Source organism: Neoarthrinium moseri (assembly GCF_022829205.1).
Source record: "Neoarthrinium moseri strain CBS 164.80 chromosome Unknown scaffold2_Wmoseri_CBS_16480, whole genome shotgun sequence".
In the NCBI taxonomy this organism is placed as follows: Eukaryota; Fungi; Ascomycota; class Sordariomycetes; order Amphisphaeriales; family Apiosporaceae; genus Neoarthrinium; species Neoarthrinium moseri.
The window spans coordinates 1,496,762-1,512,362 of NW_026055116.1; the positions used below are offsets into that span (position 1 = coordinate 1,496,762).

At 54.7% G+C, this 15,601-nt stretch overlaps 6 protein-coding genes across 6 annotated transcripts; 2 read left to right on the plus strand and 4 right to left on the minus strand.

The window, feature by feature from the left end:
* Nucleotides 1-100: 100 nt before the first annotated feature.
* Nucleotides 101-767, minus strand: JN550_001218 (uncharacterized protein; the record flags this gene model as incomplete). The annotated part of the gene is made up of 2 exons (XM_049310634.1): nucleotides 101-635; nucleotides 715-767. The coding sequence occupies 2 exons, from the start codon at nucleotides 765-767 to the stop codon at nucleotides 101-103; spliced, it is 588 nt and encodes a 195-aa protein (XP_049177124.1).
* Nucleotides 768-1,203: 436 nt separating this feature from the next.
* Nucleotides 1,204-2,236, minus strand: JN550_001219 (uncharacterized protein; the record flags this gene model as incomplete). The annotated part of the gene is made up of 3 exons (XM_049310644.1): nucleotides 1,204-1,435; nucleotides 1,509-2,013; nucleotides 2,098-2,236. The coding sequence occupies 3 exons, from the start codon at nucleotides 2,234-2,236 to the stop codon at nucleotides 1,204-1,206; spliced, it is 876 nt and encodes a 291-aa protein (XP_049177125.1).
* A 1,233-nt stretch (nucleotides 2,237-3,469) lies between these two features.
* Nucleotides 3,470-6,572, plus strand: JN550_001220 (uncharacterized protein; the record flags this gene model as incomplete). Its single annotated transcript, XM_049310654.1, has 3 exons — nucleotides 3,470-3,483; nucleotides 3,541-6,425; nucleotides 6,472-6,572. The coding sequence occupies 3 exons, from the start codon at nucleotides 3,470-3,472 to the stop codon at nucleotides 6,570-6,572; spliced, it is 3,000 nt and encodes a 999-aa protein (XP_049177126.1).
* A 2,033-nt stretch (nucleotides 6,573-8,605) lies between these two features.
* On the plus strand, nucleotides 8,606-10,009 carry JN550_001221 (uncharacterized protein; the record flags this gene model as incomplete). The annotated part of the gene is made up of 2 exons (XM_049310665.1): nucleotides 8,606-8,791; nucleotides 8,855-10,009. The coding sequence occupies 2 exons, from the start codon at nucleotides 8,606-8,608 to the stop codon at nucleotides 10,007-10,009; spliced, it is 1,341 nt and encodes a 446-aa protein (XP_049177127.1).
* Nucleotides 10,010-10,359: 350 nt separating this feature from the next.
* Nucleotides 10,360-11,315, minus strand: JN550_001222 (uncharacterized protein; the record flags this gene model as incomplete). The annotated part of the gene is made up of 2 exons (XM_049310676.1): nucleotides 10,360-10,462; nucleotides 10,654-11,315. The coding sequence occupies 2 exons, from the start codon at nucleotides 11,313-11,315 to the stop codon at nucleotides 10,360-10,362; spliced, it is 765 nt and encodes a 254-aa protein (XP_049177128.1).
* Nucleotides 11,316-11,724: 409 nt separating this feature from the next.
* JN550_001223 (uncharacterized protein) lies at nucleotides 11,725-15,156 on the minus strand (the record flags this gene model as incomplete). Its single annotated transcript, XM_049310688.1, has 1 exon — nucleotides 11,725-15,156. The coding sequence occupies one exon, from the start codon at nucleotides 15,154-15,156 to the stop codon at nucleotides 11,725-11,727; it is 3,432 nt and encodes a 1,143-aa protein (XP_049177129.1).
* Between the last annotated feature and the right edge of the window lie 445 nt (nucleotides 15,157-15,601).

Sequence of the window (15,601 nt, forward strand, 5' to 3'; positions counted from 1 at the left end):
TTCTTTCTTTATACCAGTACCGAACCATTTGCACACGTAGCTTATTTCACAAGATCGTACAACAACGTCCACCCTCCCACAGATGATACGCGGGCGCCCCCTATTTCGATTCCGACGAAGCCTGCTCGGCGTCGGCCGTCCGCCACCTGGGGTCCAGCTCCCTATTGTTCTCCCACTTCTTGCGGCCCTCGAGCAGCTCGGCGGCCTGGTCGGCGAGCATGCGGCGGTCGGCGTCGCGCTTGCGCATGGCGGGGGTGATGAGCTCGCCCTTCTCGCCGTAGACCTTGCGGCGGCGGTCGGCGTCCTTCTCGAGGGCGATGCGGTTGCGCATCTCCTCCGAGTGCCACTTCTCCGTCTCCTCGGGGGCCGTGGGCGCCTTGGGCCACGCGAACGGCTTCTCCAGCTCCACCGTCATGTACTTGATGGGCGGCGGGCGGCCGAGGCGGCCGGTGAAGGGCGACAGGCGCGGCGGGCGCTGCGCTATGTGACTGCGCACCCCGCGCGTGCTGACGCCGTAGGCGTTCAGCAGGTAGTCTCGGATGTCGAGCTTGTTGAAGGTGAGCGGCACCTGGAAGGTCGCGAACTGCGGCGGCTGCGGGCGGTGTGGCCGTGTGAGGACGACGACATGATCGGGTCTGCGTAACGACGGCTGTGTGTTAGTTGTCTGCGGGTTTGCAAAGGGACAAAATGGACCGATTGAGGGGCTTCGCTTACAGGAAGACTTGCTTCGTTCCTGTACGGAACGTCCTCGCCGTAGCTGCGGCCATGATGTCTGATTTGAGGTGGGTTCCTGCTTCGATGCGCCGCCAGATCCTTCTCCCTCTCTCGCTCGAAGCTCTGTACTCCCAGAATCATCAAATTCGAGATTGGCGTCTGGCTTCGGAGCCGCGGCGGATGAAATTCCGACGGGGATCCACCTGACCTCGGGACCCACTTACAGCTCAACCCCGGTTCTAGACATTCGGGACCAGCCGCTCACCAGGGAGCTCCATCTCACAATCAATTCTTGCATTGTGTATTCTTCATTATGCAGCCTGACGCCGGAAGGGCTCGGTGGACTTGCACATGTGTGATTCAACAAGCAATTGTACATTGATTCTGTCAACTGTTCGCAAGGCATCCGATCTATCTGATCTACCTTATCTATGTGCCATATGAGCAAGGTTTACTGTGACCTGCGCTCATTTCGCTTTTGTCTATCCCTTAGACATCCAAACCGTCTACGACGGTGCCCTTGACCCAATTGTGCTGCAGGACACGGGCGGCCTCGTTGGCAGCCTCCTCATCGACCAGAATGCTGACAAGATACAGGGTTGCATCAATGCCAGCAGTAGACCCCCCACTCGTGATGACCCGAAGACCACCAAGTCGCATCGCCGCGCGGCGTGCGATTGACTCGCGACGGGACATGCCCTTGAAGGAAATGCTTCCCTTGCTGTAGTGTTTCAAGTCAGTCACGGGTCAAAACCGTAGCCAGGTCTGCACGTCTCGGTGTCAGGGTAGCTTACCGAGCACCAGCTGATGGGCGTCTACCGGCATCAGACTTGCGGCGGATGTAGGGGTTCTCGTCCTCGTCACCGATGTCGAAGCGGAGATTGTTGACCACGTATCGGGCGATCTCATCCACGTCGGTTCGGTCTGTGCCGTCTCTCACAGCCGAGTGGCTGCAGATGTTCTCGAAGGCAGTCATGAAGTCGGGGTGGGTGGTAGCAGCCAAGCCGGAGAGAATGCCCTGCTCGGCAAGGAAGATGGAGCCAGTGTCAATGGACAAGAGAGTACGCTCCCGGGTGTTATCCTTGATCTGCAATTCGCTGTAGGCTTTGATGATGGGGAGGGGTTCGGCCTTCTGCTTGAGGATGGCCTCGCTGTTGCCGCCTAGAACGACGAGGACATCGTAGTCGTCAAGCTGAGCGTAGGCCTCCTTGAAGGCGATCTGGGTGCCAATGACGACACCCTGCTCTGAGAGCACCTTGGGCTCGGCAGCCACGGTCGTGACCTCGAAAGCCTTGGAGGCTGTATTGAGAGACAAGGATAACAATCAGCACGTAGCTCTTGCGATGTGTCCATATATCCTTGGCAGGCCATTTCATCACTTACTGGGGTCGCTCTTGTCGTGGAGGACCGAGGTCAGAACTTGGGTTACGCTGGCAAAGTTCAGGAGATCAAACTTGTCGTGCAGGACGACGAGGACATCGACCGGGTCATCAGAGACCGCGGAAGTCTTGTGGGCTGACATGGTCGTGAAGATGTGAGGTGAGGGGCAGCAGACGGGATGGAAAGTTTGAGTATCAGAGTCGGGGCGGGATGGAATTGATCAAGTGGTCTCACGAGTCAATCCGATGGACAGTAGGCGTGACAGTGCTGAGCAACCACGAACGAGCTTTGTTCGCCGCGGGGAGATGATCAAGGCAGGACGGCTGATTGTTTTGGAAAAGCAGAATGAAGGCAGAGAAGAGGAGGAGAAGAGCTTGGGAACAGGTAAGCTCGAGAAGGCCCTTAAGAAGGAGGGGTCGAATTGATGTTCAGCTGTCTGGTCTCCTCATTGGGCTAAACTCACCCATTGTCCCTCACTGGAGGTCACGCGTGCAGGCCAGTCGCCCGTTGATCTTAAGATGTCCCTTCCGTCATGTCGCAGCGTGGGAGTTACATGCGCTGCGTGCTGCCCCACCAGGCGTACGATTCAGGGCCCGGCAGAGGGCCGGCCGCCTGGCCCCAGCAGCTAGAGCTAAGCAGCTAAGCTACCCTACAGCGCACTTGTACGGAATCAGCGGGCGGGTCCACTCAGCAGAATCTGGGGATGCTCGTCTGCTCGCTGGGAAAATGCGGGGTGATCGCTCGCGGGTGGGGGCTTTCAGAGCCGTGTGCAGAGACTGTGCCAGACACATGGCAAAGCAGCCTGGACTGTCTGCGACGACACAGTGTGAAGCATTCCTGCGTTCTCTGCACCTGGGCACAATCAACACCTGCACCGCGATGGGCGTTGGGTACGCCCAGACTCAACCATCCCAGGCGACGGCAGCTAGCCCATCCATGCAAGGCCCAAAATCCCCACTGGACGCCTGAGTGTCAGCTCTTTCTGTACCGACGAGCAGTACGACTCTGCTGGGCGCGTTGTCGTATGACTGTGTGCTGATGCCCGGCCTCGTCTGGCTGGCCTGGGTCTCTGGCTGGCGGGCCCTCAGCGTTGCGTGCAGCCTGTGTGCAGCCTGTGGCCCGTGTGGCCCGTGGCCTGCCGCGAATCCGCCTGACCCGACCCCACTTGGGGCCCTCTGATTCATCAATGCCCCTCTGACGACTGTCCGCCGTAGGTAGTGCCGCTCTGCAGCTCGGACGGAGCATGTCAACCTGCAGCCTTCCCGTCTGATACTCAAGCCAGCGAGCCCAGACGAGCACAACTAGGTTTGAGCAACTTCAGCGCCCACGATCATGCAAAGTATATGAGTCGGCACCGGCGGTCCCTGTAGCAGCCATGGCCGCTCTCCCGTATGCACACGCACCCTCGTCCGTCCCTTGCGCCGTGCGGCACTAACGTCCCCGTAGGTCCTTCAAGGAGCTCACCAAGGCCATCCACGCCTTCATCCCGCAAGCCTCGCTTCCCCTGCCCGACGAACTGGTCGAAATCATCGATGGCTACCTCCAGAAGCACGAGCAGCATGACGAGAGCATCTCCGAGAAGATCCATGAGGAGCTCATCTCCATCTTCGAGAAGGAAGTCTTGGGCCACCCTTCCCGCTACGGGCCCTTCCTGAATATACTCCGCCGTCTGAGGCCCTTGATTGCGCATCCTGAAAGGACGGTCAAGTGGTGGCACCTGTTGCAGCCGGCGTTACAGTATATGAACCAGGAGAAGGACCTGGCAGAAGAAGGCCAAGCAACTGTTCTGGACATCCTCACTGCCGACCCTGGCGAAGATGGCGATAACCCCGGCGGCAGCGCGGCCGTGCCTCTGGCGGAGCAGATGCTGGCCCTCTGGATCAAGGATTGCGAGGTGGCCGGCAGGTCTGAAGACGCCCTAGGGAATTTCCGGGAGAAGCAGCTCCGTGAAACACTCCTGATATTCGGCAAGAAACGACCAAGGGATTTCATGACCATAGTCGACAAGTTTCTGGTCAAGAAGGACTGTCGCGCGAGAACTCTCCATCTGATTTCCGACTTCATCCGAAACCGCCCGCCCCATTTGCATCTGGTTTTACAGACTCCCCTCTTCAATACCTTGATGAACTGCCTCCAGCTAGATACATCCACGACTGTGGTCTCGCTGGCGCTGACGGTTCTAACCATGGTCCTTCCTCACATGCCAAGCTCCCTCGTGCCATATTTGCCTACGCTGTTTAACATATATGCGCGGCTGTTGTTCTGGGAAAGAGAGCTCTCAGCTGCAGAACTCGGAGCCGATTTGATAGCGGAGCGGCGACTATCTCCCGGTGCGGTATCATGGGAGACCATGACATACTCTCCCGAGTTCGACGACGGATCCGTTCCGCAGCTCCTCAACTACTTCACCATTCTCTATGGCCTGTACCCTATCAACTTCATGGACTATATCCGGAAACCACAGCGGTATCTACGCCATGCTGAGGCGCCAGATTCACATGAGATAGAAGTACAACCAACAGAGATCCGGCACGCGTCCGAACAGTTTCGTCAGTGCCATGCACTCCACGAAAATTTCTATACCCTCACCATAGAGTCTGAGAAAACCGACTTTGGGAGATGGATCAAGAGCGAGCCTGCCGAAGTTGTCGCTGACTGCATGGCGTTGCGTCTGCCTTCGGATTCGGCATCTCTTTCAATGTCTTCGCAGTTCGGGGTTCAAGAACCGCCACTCCTCTCTATCAAAGATGATGGTGAAAGAGATAGCCTTGAAGCGGCTCTGTTGAGTAGGTCCGTTCCTCTTGGAGCTTCACCCCATGGTGGGTTTCAGGGTGAAAGCTGGCGGAATGGACAGGCCATGCCAATCGGGTCGCCGACGAGTAGCCGAGTGCAGTCCACACTGTTTCGGCAATCATCGCAGAGCAGTCACCAGTCTCAGCGAGACTCGTCAAGTACGCGGCCATCTGCCAGGGCTGCTGAGAGCCCAACACTTCCCTCAACCGGCTCGTTCACGCAGTTGCAAGACATGATCAACTCGAACAAAGCCATCAAGTCAACATTCAACCAGTCGTTGGCTAATGACAGTGTTCCATCCCTAGCGTTGAGCCACCAAGATTCTATTGCGGAGAAACCAACGGTAGCCGCTCGGCCAAGCCTGCAGTCTATGACTGCTGCGACCTCGTCTGCCGAAGCCAAGGACACACAGATAAATCACCTCTACCGTCAGATCCTTTTACTCCACAACGACCTCACGTTCGAGCGATTCATGAAGCAGCAACACCTAACTCACATGGGAGAGCTCCGAAGGAGGCAAGTGAGAGAGGCTGCTTCCGAGGCTGAGGCGCAGAACTTGATCATGCAAAATCGAAATTTGAAGAAACGACTTGAGGACGCCAAGAAAACCGAGTCACAGGTCAAGACAGAATCCGAACGGAGTCGAACGCTGGCCAAAAAGTGGGAGGCTGACCTATCTGCCAAGTTGAGGACAATCCGTGAAGAGCAGAGAAAATGGCTGGCGGAGGCAGAAACACTCAGAGATGACCTAGCAAAGGCCAAGGCCGAGGCGGAAGCACTACGTAAAATCGTCTGTGACGCTGAGGTCAGGGAGTTGGGACTAAAACAGCAGATGCAATATGTCGAGGCCAACAAGAACGAGTTGGACAGGCTAAGGTTCGAGGTGGATCGCCTGACCAAGTCAGAACGGGTTCTAAACGCTGAGGAGACCAAACGCCAAGGGGCAATGACACGCGCCACACAGGCAGATAGTCGTGCCGAAGTACTGCAAAGGAAGCTGGATGCAAGTGACGTCGATTTACAGCAGACTCACGATCTCTATCAATCCCAGATTGCCGTGCTCAACGCGAAGCTTCAGGACGCGTTGAAAAACGGGGCAGAGCGCCACGAAGATAACCTCAAGGCACACATGGAAAGTGCCCTAGCAACAAGCAGGATTCAACAAGACGAGCTCAAGAAGCGGATCACCCAATTGACGAGGAAGAACACGGCTCTCAATGCCACACTCCTGGAACTCCAGTCCACGATGCCGACCCGATCAGTATCTGATCCGCAACGGCGAAGCTCTTCCGATGTCGAGGTGTCTCTCTTATCCTCAGAGAATGATAGTCCCTTGAGCTTCCGAAACCGCCAGCACCGTGTCTTCTCCGATCCAGAGGCCTTTGAGGCAGCCTCCTACAACCCTACACCACCACTTGAGCCCTACGATGCGGTACTAAGGGACCACACTCCACGACCTTCAACACCCGCACTCACCGAGGGGTCCGGGTCAACGGCTGGCAAGTCAAGCCCCGCAGCAGAACGATATCACGGCAGAGGTGAGCAGTCCTGCAGTCTATAATGTACCTGGCTAACTATTTCAAGGTGGCGTACAAAATGTAGTCAGAAAGGAGAGAAAAGAGAAAAAGGACGACAAGGAGAGGAAGAAGTCCAGTGGCATTCGAGGAATCAGGGGCTTCGTATGATTGAATGATACCCAGGGGAGCTGTGGTTCTAATACACTAACTAGTAGACCACCTCATGAATGATGAATATTACGGAAAGAGACAACCTGTCTACCTATCCGCCTAAATTACTATGAATTCATGTATTATTAACACGGGATTCAAGAGGCCGCTCTCTGGGGAATGACCATTCTGAAGTGCCAGAAGAAACGCGACTTGGCAACGATCCGCGTACATGGGTGGGCGACAGGAAGAAATATGCATTCAAGAATACGTCTCAGTGAATACGGGACAGACCGTGACAAGGGAGTCGAGCATAAAGAGTTCAATGGCACTAAACAGGCGGATTCAATCCTCACCAAGACTCGGCCAGAGGATGTTATTAATACTGTGTATGGGTTGAACCGTGCTCTTTACGGTTCAGCATACTGTCCCCGATGTGGGATGCATTTGTTTTTGTGTTAAAGCAAGGAAAGGTGATCGAGAGGGATCGAGTTCTGCCCAACCAACCAGCTTTGGATTAGGAGCCCAAGACCTCCTACGCCACATCGCACCACCGGCGGCGCGAATGCAGGAACAAAAGCGACCTGCACTTCCAAGGAGGGGGACCCTTTTCCCCGTTCAACCCTGTCTTGCCTGTCCCCGTCCCTTTCCCACTCTTTCAGGCGCCCGGGACAGGCGTACTACAAAACCGGACACAACCAATCACTCATCCACCACACCACACACAAACGGCATGTCGCGCGTCTTAGTCAAGTGGCTTGAGTGGCGTTCTGGTTAGTTGCATAGCTTTGCACATCCAAGGAAACGAAACGGAACAAAACGAGACATTTTTTCCCTGTCACTCGTGCAGCTCACGCGCGCGTACGCTTTGGCAATCGGATACGAGGTGACATATGCCACGAATACCACAAACACACATCACATTCCTGCCCGGGGCTTCACATGGCCTGACCAAGCCAGCTTCCCCCTTTCGCTTTCACAAGCCGATCGGATCAGTGAGTCTGGGGGTGGACCCAACGCGGCATTGCTCGTGCGCTGCCTTGGAAAAGCTTGTATTGTGGCCAGGAATGAGTAGCGCTCAGGGGAAACAACAGCCGAACGCAGCGGGACTGTTGCCAATTTAGGTGGTCTAGATCCTGCGATGGTGTTGGTTGGATTGGGCTGACGTCCTGGAGTCAGCGATCGTTGCCCCTTTTGTTCCCAGCTAGCAACATGGCTTACGGGGGCTGCCCCTGCTAGCTCTGTGGTGCTTCTGTCAGGCACGGGCGCCCGCAGGACCGTCTGCCCTGGTGTGAAGTGAGGGACGAAGGTATTTCCAGAGTCTACGAACGGGACAGAGTAAGGAAGTAAATGCAATTTTGATCTTCAGGGCAACAATTCTTCTTCAGCTGTGAATCACACGCGATATGTTCGTGTCTAGTTGCATGATCGATTCACGCTGGGCAGTGCCAGTATGCCAGTCCCGATGGTAGGATCCGATCCCGCGAAAGCCGGACTCATGGTGGCTGCAAGCCCGTCCTGTGCAAGTCAGTGTGTGTGGAGAGACTGGACGAATGAGAGGTTCAAGCGAGGAATTCGATGGTGTGTATGCGTGAGTTAGAAGGCACGCCCTTCGGGAGAGCATAACAAATAAGCGAACACGTCAGGTCTCGTGTTGGATCAAATCCTGGTTTTCTCTTTCCTCTCCATCCCAACTGTCTTCTCAACCCGTTACATCTCCATAGCCTTTGTAATTCCTGTCGTCGTCATTTTCGCATACAACAGACACGGCAACACATTCGTTCATCCGCTCCGGACCTTCTTTATTACCCACCTGTATAGTCTTGTCGACTATTCACTTAGGCCTGCAGAATTCCTAGCACCCGCTCGCTTCTTTGTACTGTGCCTGGGTCTCGATCGCAATTACCCAACGCCTTTGTTTCGGGACACTTTGGACGGGCATAAGGCAAACGAGCTTACTCCATATCTCACACTTCACTTTCAAGTATCTTTATCACTGGGAAACCGGTCATACATTGTTTTCTCTTTAACCCTTCCACCAAAATATCAAGATGTACACCACTGGGCTTCTAGCGTTGGCCACGACGGTTTCCGCGGCTGTCCAGGGCTTCAACTATGGCTCAACTTTCACTAATGGTCAGGGAAAGCAGCAATCTGACTTTGAAGCAGAGTTCACGACTGCTCAGAGTCTAGTGGGCACTTCAGGCTTCACCAGCGCCCGTCTCTACACCATGGTCGTAAGTCTTCCCGATATACAGACCCACATTGCAATAGCCTTGGGCTAATCACCTTGACAACAGCAAGCCGGCTCTGCGAGTGATCCCATTTCAGCAATTCCAGCCGCCATCAAGACGAAGACCTCGCTGCTTCTCGGCCTCTGGGCTTCTGCTGGCCAGGCCTCTTTCGACAACGAACTCAAGGCTTTGACCGCTGCTGTTGAGAAATACGGTGACTCTTTCACCAAGATCGTCGATGGCATCTCTATTGGCAGTGAGGATCTTTACCGAAACAGTCCTATGGGGATCAAGGCCGGTTCATACGTCGGTGCTGAGCCGGACACCCTCGTCAGCTACATCAAGCAGGTTCGAGATGCCCTCAAGGGCACGTCTCTCTCTGGGGCTCAGATTGGTCACGTCGACACTTGGACGGCTTGGGTGAACGGCTCAAACTCAGGTGTTGTTAATGCTTGCGACTGGATTGGTGTCGACGCCTACCCTTACTTCCAGGACACCATGGTCAACGATATCGGAAAGGGCGGCTCTCTCTTCGACGATGCTATCGGCCAGACGAAGAATGCCGTCGGTGGTAAGCCTGTCTGGGTTACCGAGACTGGCTGGCCTGTTAGTGGCAAGACCGTCGGGCAGGCTGAACCCAGCACTGAGAATGCCAAGGCCTTCTGGGACGCTGTGGGTTGCGAGAAGCTCTTTGGCAAGGTCAACACCTGGTGGTTCACTCTTCAGGATGCCTCTCCTGACACGCCCAACCCTTCATTTGGTGTCGTCGGCAGCACACTGAGCAACACGCCGCTGTACGATTTGAGCTGCAAGGATGTCAAGCCAGTCTCATCCTCTTCGGCTGGTTCCTCTTCGACCGCGACTGCTGGAAGCGCTTCCGGTTCTTCGCAGGCAACAAGCTCTGCTGGCGACACCAGCGGCTCCCCGGGCGTCAGTGGCATCAACTCACAGGCTACAGCTAGTGGTACCGACGCTGCCAGCCCTTCTGCAACTTCCGGATCGGGCTCATCTGGCTCGGGTTCTGGAACTGGAAGTGGTAGCAGCGGTACTGGCTCAGGCTCAGGCACCGGTTCCGGTTCGGGTACTGCCGGTAGTGGTTCTAACAGCACCGGTACTGGTAGCACATCACCCAAGTCTACTGTGCCCATCAGCATGGCTTCCGGCATTGAGTCTTTCGGCGTCGCATTCCTTGCAGCCTTCGTTGCCATTGTAGCACTATAAAGACCCCTGACACTGAATCTGGGACGATTGCCTGTGGAAATGCAACTCATGATTGGCGTTGGGAGGGAAAATTGACATTCTTGAGGATGTACACGATATTGATCAATAGACTTTCTATACACTTGTACCTTTATCCCTTCTGTGTCCCTTGAATCAGGATCTTGAGTGAAATCTAATCAGGCGTAGTGACAAGTGTTTATACAAACAGCTTTCGAGCAGGCAATACATTTGCGTTTATTGTATAGATGTTGAGCAGTCCAAGTGGCACACGTTGATATCTCGCTAACGGCATAGGCGCTCGTTGGCTTGCAGTTCATCTTGATACCGTCGACGGTTTCACGTAGTTCTTCCTACAAGGGATCCATGCGGAGCAACTTTCCAGGCCACGGGTCCTTGTTCTTGCGCTCAACCAAGAAATCGTCTACAGCGACAAAGCCCAGAGACTCGTAGTACCTTGGAGTAAAGTCAGCCTTGCAGTCCATAACCCTTGATCACCTCCAACCCACCCTTTGTTGTCACAAGGCGTGGATTACCTCGCAAACGTGCACCTGATTGTCAAATTTCACAAGCCACAACTCTCAGACTACAACCGACCTCAAAAAGGGGACCAACTGCATAGCGAGGTGAAGGAATTCAGCACTTACCTGACCAACCGCCCCCCGTTCCCCGACCATGAATCCACGAAGAGCGTCTTTGCCCCCTGCTCGGCCGCAAACTCTCGGACCCGGCCCATCAAGGCGGTGCCAACCCCTCTGCGAGCGTGTCCAACCCGAAAGTCGGACACCATGACCTCAATGTAGACCGAGGGAGCCCCTTGACTTCTCGCCTCCTTCGCCTTACCTACCAGCGCTGCGAAGCCGGCCTGCGACTCGATGTAGTGTGGAAACCAGTCGAGATGCACGACCACGGCGCCGACCTGCAGATACCGCACCGTGATACCACCGTCATCGGAGACCCGGTAATGCAATCCACTGTCGTCGAGGCCATCTCCAGCGTCTGCTCCGGGCCCCACCCGGGCCTCGGCGATGAATGTCCGGACCTTGTCCTCGACGGCCTCCCCTGTGGAGCCGCTGTTGCGGAATCGCTCCGACGCGACCACCATGTCGTCGCGCACGCTGTCCGCGAACCCGTCCTTCTCCGAGAACGGCTGCGTGCCCCACATGCCGGCGCAGTCGACCGCGGCCAGGTGCGCGACGCACGAGTCAAAGGCCGCCGTGATGAACGAGGTGTCCTCGGGGATGAGTTCCTCGCGAATCTCGAATGAGGGCGGGCTCGCGGTGGAGCTACTAATGGCGGGAGCGGACATGTTCACGGCTGCGAGTGGGGAAACTAGTAACTCAAGAATTCAGAGTATAAGTGTTTCGAGCAGTCTCGGATTTGCTGGTGCACGCCTATGGTACGTTGAATTTGTCCAGCTTCGCCTCAGGTTGCGGCGCGGCCAACATCGCGAATGTGGCTCTTACCTTTTGGGGCAAGTGGTTCCCGGATATCAGCTCCGTCTGTCGGCATGAGACATTTCTTGGCGGTCGAACCTGATAGCATCTCACGATCAGATATTATTTTGTCGATAGAACGGTTCTGTTCACATTTTACGCTTGAGATCTCGGTTTTTGGCCAGTACTTTCTTTCGTTAAATAAGATCCAAGGGTATATAGGTTAGTTAGCTTGAACCTCCATGTTGAAGCATGCCATTCAAGTTCTTGCCCCTATCCACATCACTTCTCAGCCAAATCTTTAACTGCATTACGGCTCCATGTCGAAATCCTGTTCTGATCGCATGTTGCCCATAGCCTCTTCAGCAAAGCATGACACAGGCCAGCATCGCTGCCTGACACGGCCTTCTGAGACTCCAACCAACTGATCACCCCGAATCGAGTGATCAAGGTATCACTGCCCCCCTCTATGGAGCTGACTCTGTATATGATTTTCAGGGTTTGTATGCGCAGATTGGGTCCCATATACGGATTGGAGTTGAGGGCAAAGAGTCGCTCAAAAACTTTCCGCTTGTGGAAAAGTCCCACATCCTCCGTCGTCCGTAAACTGTCCAAGAGGTAGTTGAATAACCAGCTGAGCTCCGTATAGTAGGCGTCATCTTCTGTAGGTCCTTCTTGAAGGATATCCTGCACCAGTGGAATCTTCTCAAGATCCCAAACCGGACCACGGGTGAGGAAAGTGTTCAACTTGGGATACAGGCAGTGTGTGGGAACCTTGAGCACATCAAGCGCACGGCACACAAACGCAAGGAGTGAGTTAGGTATTGTGGCTCCATCACTGTGCCTGACCGTCTCAATCAGCTCCGAGAGAAGGAGCCATACCTGCTCACTTTCTTCGTAAGATGACTCTTTGATCTTGGCCGCTATCTTGATGACACTTGTGAGAGCTTCTTTGCGGATACTTGGGTGTTCAGACGCGAGAAGCCAGACAACGGAGGCAGTGTAGCCTTCCTCAACCAGCTCCTCTGGCGATTTTGAAGTCCACTTGACCAAGGCACTGTTGTCTTTGCTAATCGTAATTGGGACTGCAAGCACTTCTTGCAGCTGCTCCTCGCTCAAGCGGGCGTTTTCATCGTCTTCTGAAGCCATGACCTTTTGCTGGGGCACCTGGTCTATATCCATCTCATCCGGAGATGTTGTCTGGTCTAAGATGGAAAGGTGTTTTCGTGCCTTGGAGTCTCCAAGAGCTGATGAAAGTTTGTCAAGAACTGCTTTTAGTAGCTTCTTGCTACCTCCGGCTGCTTTGGTATAACCAAGGTAGTTAGAGAGAAAATCCGCCATGTTGACCAGCGATTTCTTGTCGGTGGTTGAGGACACGAAGAATGGCAGTTGTTCCACCATTGTCATTAATAGGGGACTCAGCGCATCCTCTACTGCGCCATCTCCGTCCTTGGAATTCTCAACAACCAACTCAGATATCAGTTCCTGATATTTGACTGGAGATCTGGCACAACGATCTGAACAGTTGTCAAGGAATGTCCAGATACCTGGATCAACATCAGGAAGCGTTCTTAGGGCGAGAAGCAGAGGTCGCAGGCCAGTGACCTTTGAAAGGCGTATGACGAGCTCGTGCTCTTCAGCAATGAAACCGAGGATCCTCTGCACGTTTGGCGTGGCAAATCCTTGGGAATTATCTGTGTAGAGACTAAGAAGGGTGATAAACGGCGAAGCTTGAGACTTGTCGCTGCGGGCGAACCACTTCATGCTTGGAGAGTATTTCGCCATGGTGAACAGGTTCTCTAGCTCCAGTAGCCGCAAGGAAGCTTCTTCTCCATTACCACGGGCGGACTCGAATCTCTTAATGGCCGCTGACAGCACGGGAGAGAAATCGAATTTTGCCCCAAGAGCAGCCTGAGGAATGACGTCGTGGTACAGTACCAGCAGTCGGCTCGCGGCAACTCGTTGAAGAAGATCATCCTCCGACAAAGCCCGATAAGCAGTAATGACTTCCTTGATACTAGGCACTCTCCGGCAAAACTCATCGATGAGGCGGCGCGAAGCGTCCTGCCACATAGTATCAGATGCATTAGATGCTTTTCTGTGCATGTCCAATGCAGTCGAAAGCTTTTCAAGAGATATAACGAGTATGCGAACTGCAAAGAACGAAACCAGGTTGGACTTCTGACTTAGACATTTTGAGAGGGCCTTGAGCTCGAGTGGAAGCGGGAGGATGTTGCCAAGTACGACGGCGGTCGGTGGCGGTAACCTAGCATACTTCTTGGAGTGGCCGAAGAACTGCGGGATATCTAGGCGAATGGTATTGAACAACAATGTAGAATAGCCTATCCACGTAGCCGACAGTTTGGGGTCGAAACTGAAAGATTTCTTATTGGCAAAGTAGTTGGCAATCAGCTCAGGACAAGCCGACAGGATCGCCACAAGAAGCTCATTCTGTTTTAGACTCGACCATGGTCTCAAGGTCTGGATAAAATCGGAGAGCAGAGTGTTGCGCACTGGGACCTCGTCGACGAAACTGTCAATCCAGGAAACACTTTCCAAACCAAGCAGACCGGCCCCATCGCTTTGAGCGTTGAGCAAGACATCTGGGTCAAGACCGTCGGGATAGTAACCGTTTTGAGACCGAATAATTCCAGCAGACGGACTGGTGCAGGCAGCTACTAAGAAATCATGGGCTGCCTGGGCAACGGACTGGCTATCTTCTTCCGCAGACTGTTGATGCTTGTAGGTGTACAGCGAAGCGATGCGCGCCAGGGATTGCGAGTTCAGCAGTCGTATCTTGACATCCTTGGAGAGCTTCTGGTCCAAGACGACGGAGCTTCTCAACGTATTCAATACCTCGAAGATCAAGTAAGGAGGATCATCCCGAAGGCTGCGCATCAAAGCAGCAACGAGGTCCTTTTGCGACAGCAGATCCCGCTTGGCTTCGACGTGAATGAATTTCACACAGCTGAGAAAGACTCTGACTGCATTGGTCCTGACACTAGGTCTCTTGGGGTCCTCAATGCCGTCTCCCAGAAAGCGCAGTCCCATGTTTCGAGCCAGCGACTTGAGGGTGTAAGTCCTCGCGCGGAAGGCCGGCAAGGCAAGCGCGCCACCATCCAGGCAGATGACCTCTCTGAGCAATCTCAACGTCGGCGATATTATAAAATCCTTTCCTTTGTCGGCAGAGAGATTCTTGGCCAGAAGTTCCTGCTGGCGTCTCTGCAAGATGGTTCGGGCGATTCCCAGGCCGCTAGGCACGAGCTCGACATGGGCTGATATGAGCTTCAAAAGAAGAGCCAGTACTACGGCGACAGCCGACATGACGTTTTCATTGCTCATCTGCGAAGCCATACTCCATGCCTCCATGATGTCTGCCAGGTAGACAGGCGCCTCGTCCTCGGTCTCGGTCTCGGCCGCTCTTGGCTTGGTCATGTCGAGGAATTGGACGACGATTTCCATCTTGGCCTCGTCCTTCTCCCCGGCTTCATTGTAGATGCCGTCGAGTAAGTCCTTGAAGGACTGGAGGCCATGTCTGGACTTTCGCAGGTCTTGCTCGAACGTCAGCAGCTGCCGCAACTGCCTGGCCGAGTATACCTCTTCCGAGGTCGGGGCTTCGTGGACGACATTCCGCTTCCGTTTGGGCGGCCTGGTAGTGTCGACTTGGTCGGGGTTCGCGGGCTCCGCGCCGCCCAAGATTCTCTTCCGCTTCATCTCGGGACGGGGTACTCGGCGCAACGGGAGGGCGGGAATGGGCAGAAGGCCGGGCGCTGGGTGCAACGTCGGGGCTGAGGCGTTTGGTTATGGATAGATCACGTCATGAGCTCGCACAGCGTTCTTGGCGGCGTGAGCGAGGAACGAACGTGTTATGGCCTCGATTCAGACAAAGTACATGACCATGTATGCAGTTCTTTTCAGCAACAACCCCACGCCTCGTCTGGGTATCGAAACAAACCTGCGATTCTGCCGGCCGAGATCTTTGGAAAAAATTGACCGCCTGCCGCTCTGACGACCAACTTGAGCTAACTAGGTAGGTCCCCAGTACCTCAACCCAGGCCCGGCCACTCCCACTCGCTGTCTGCCGGGTCGCCCCACTGCAGACAGCCCCGCTGTTGGACCCGCTGCGGCTCTCCAGGTACCTTACACAGTAACTTAGGTA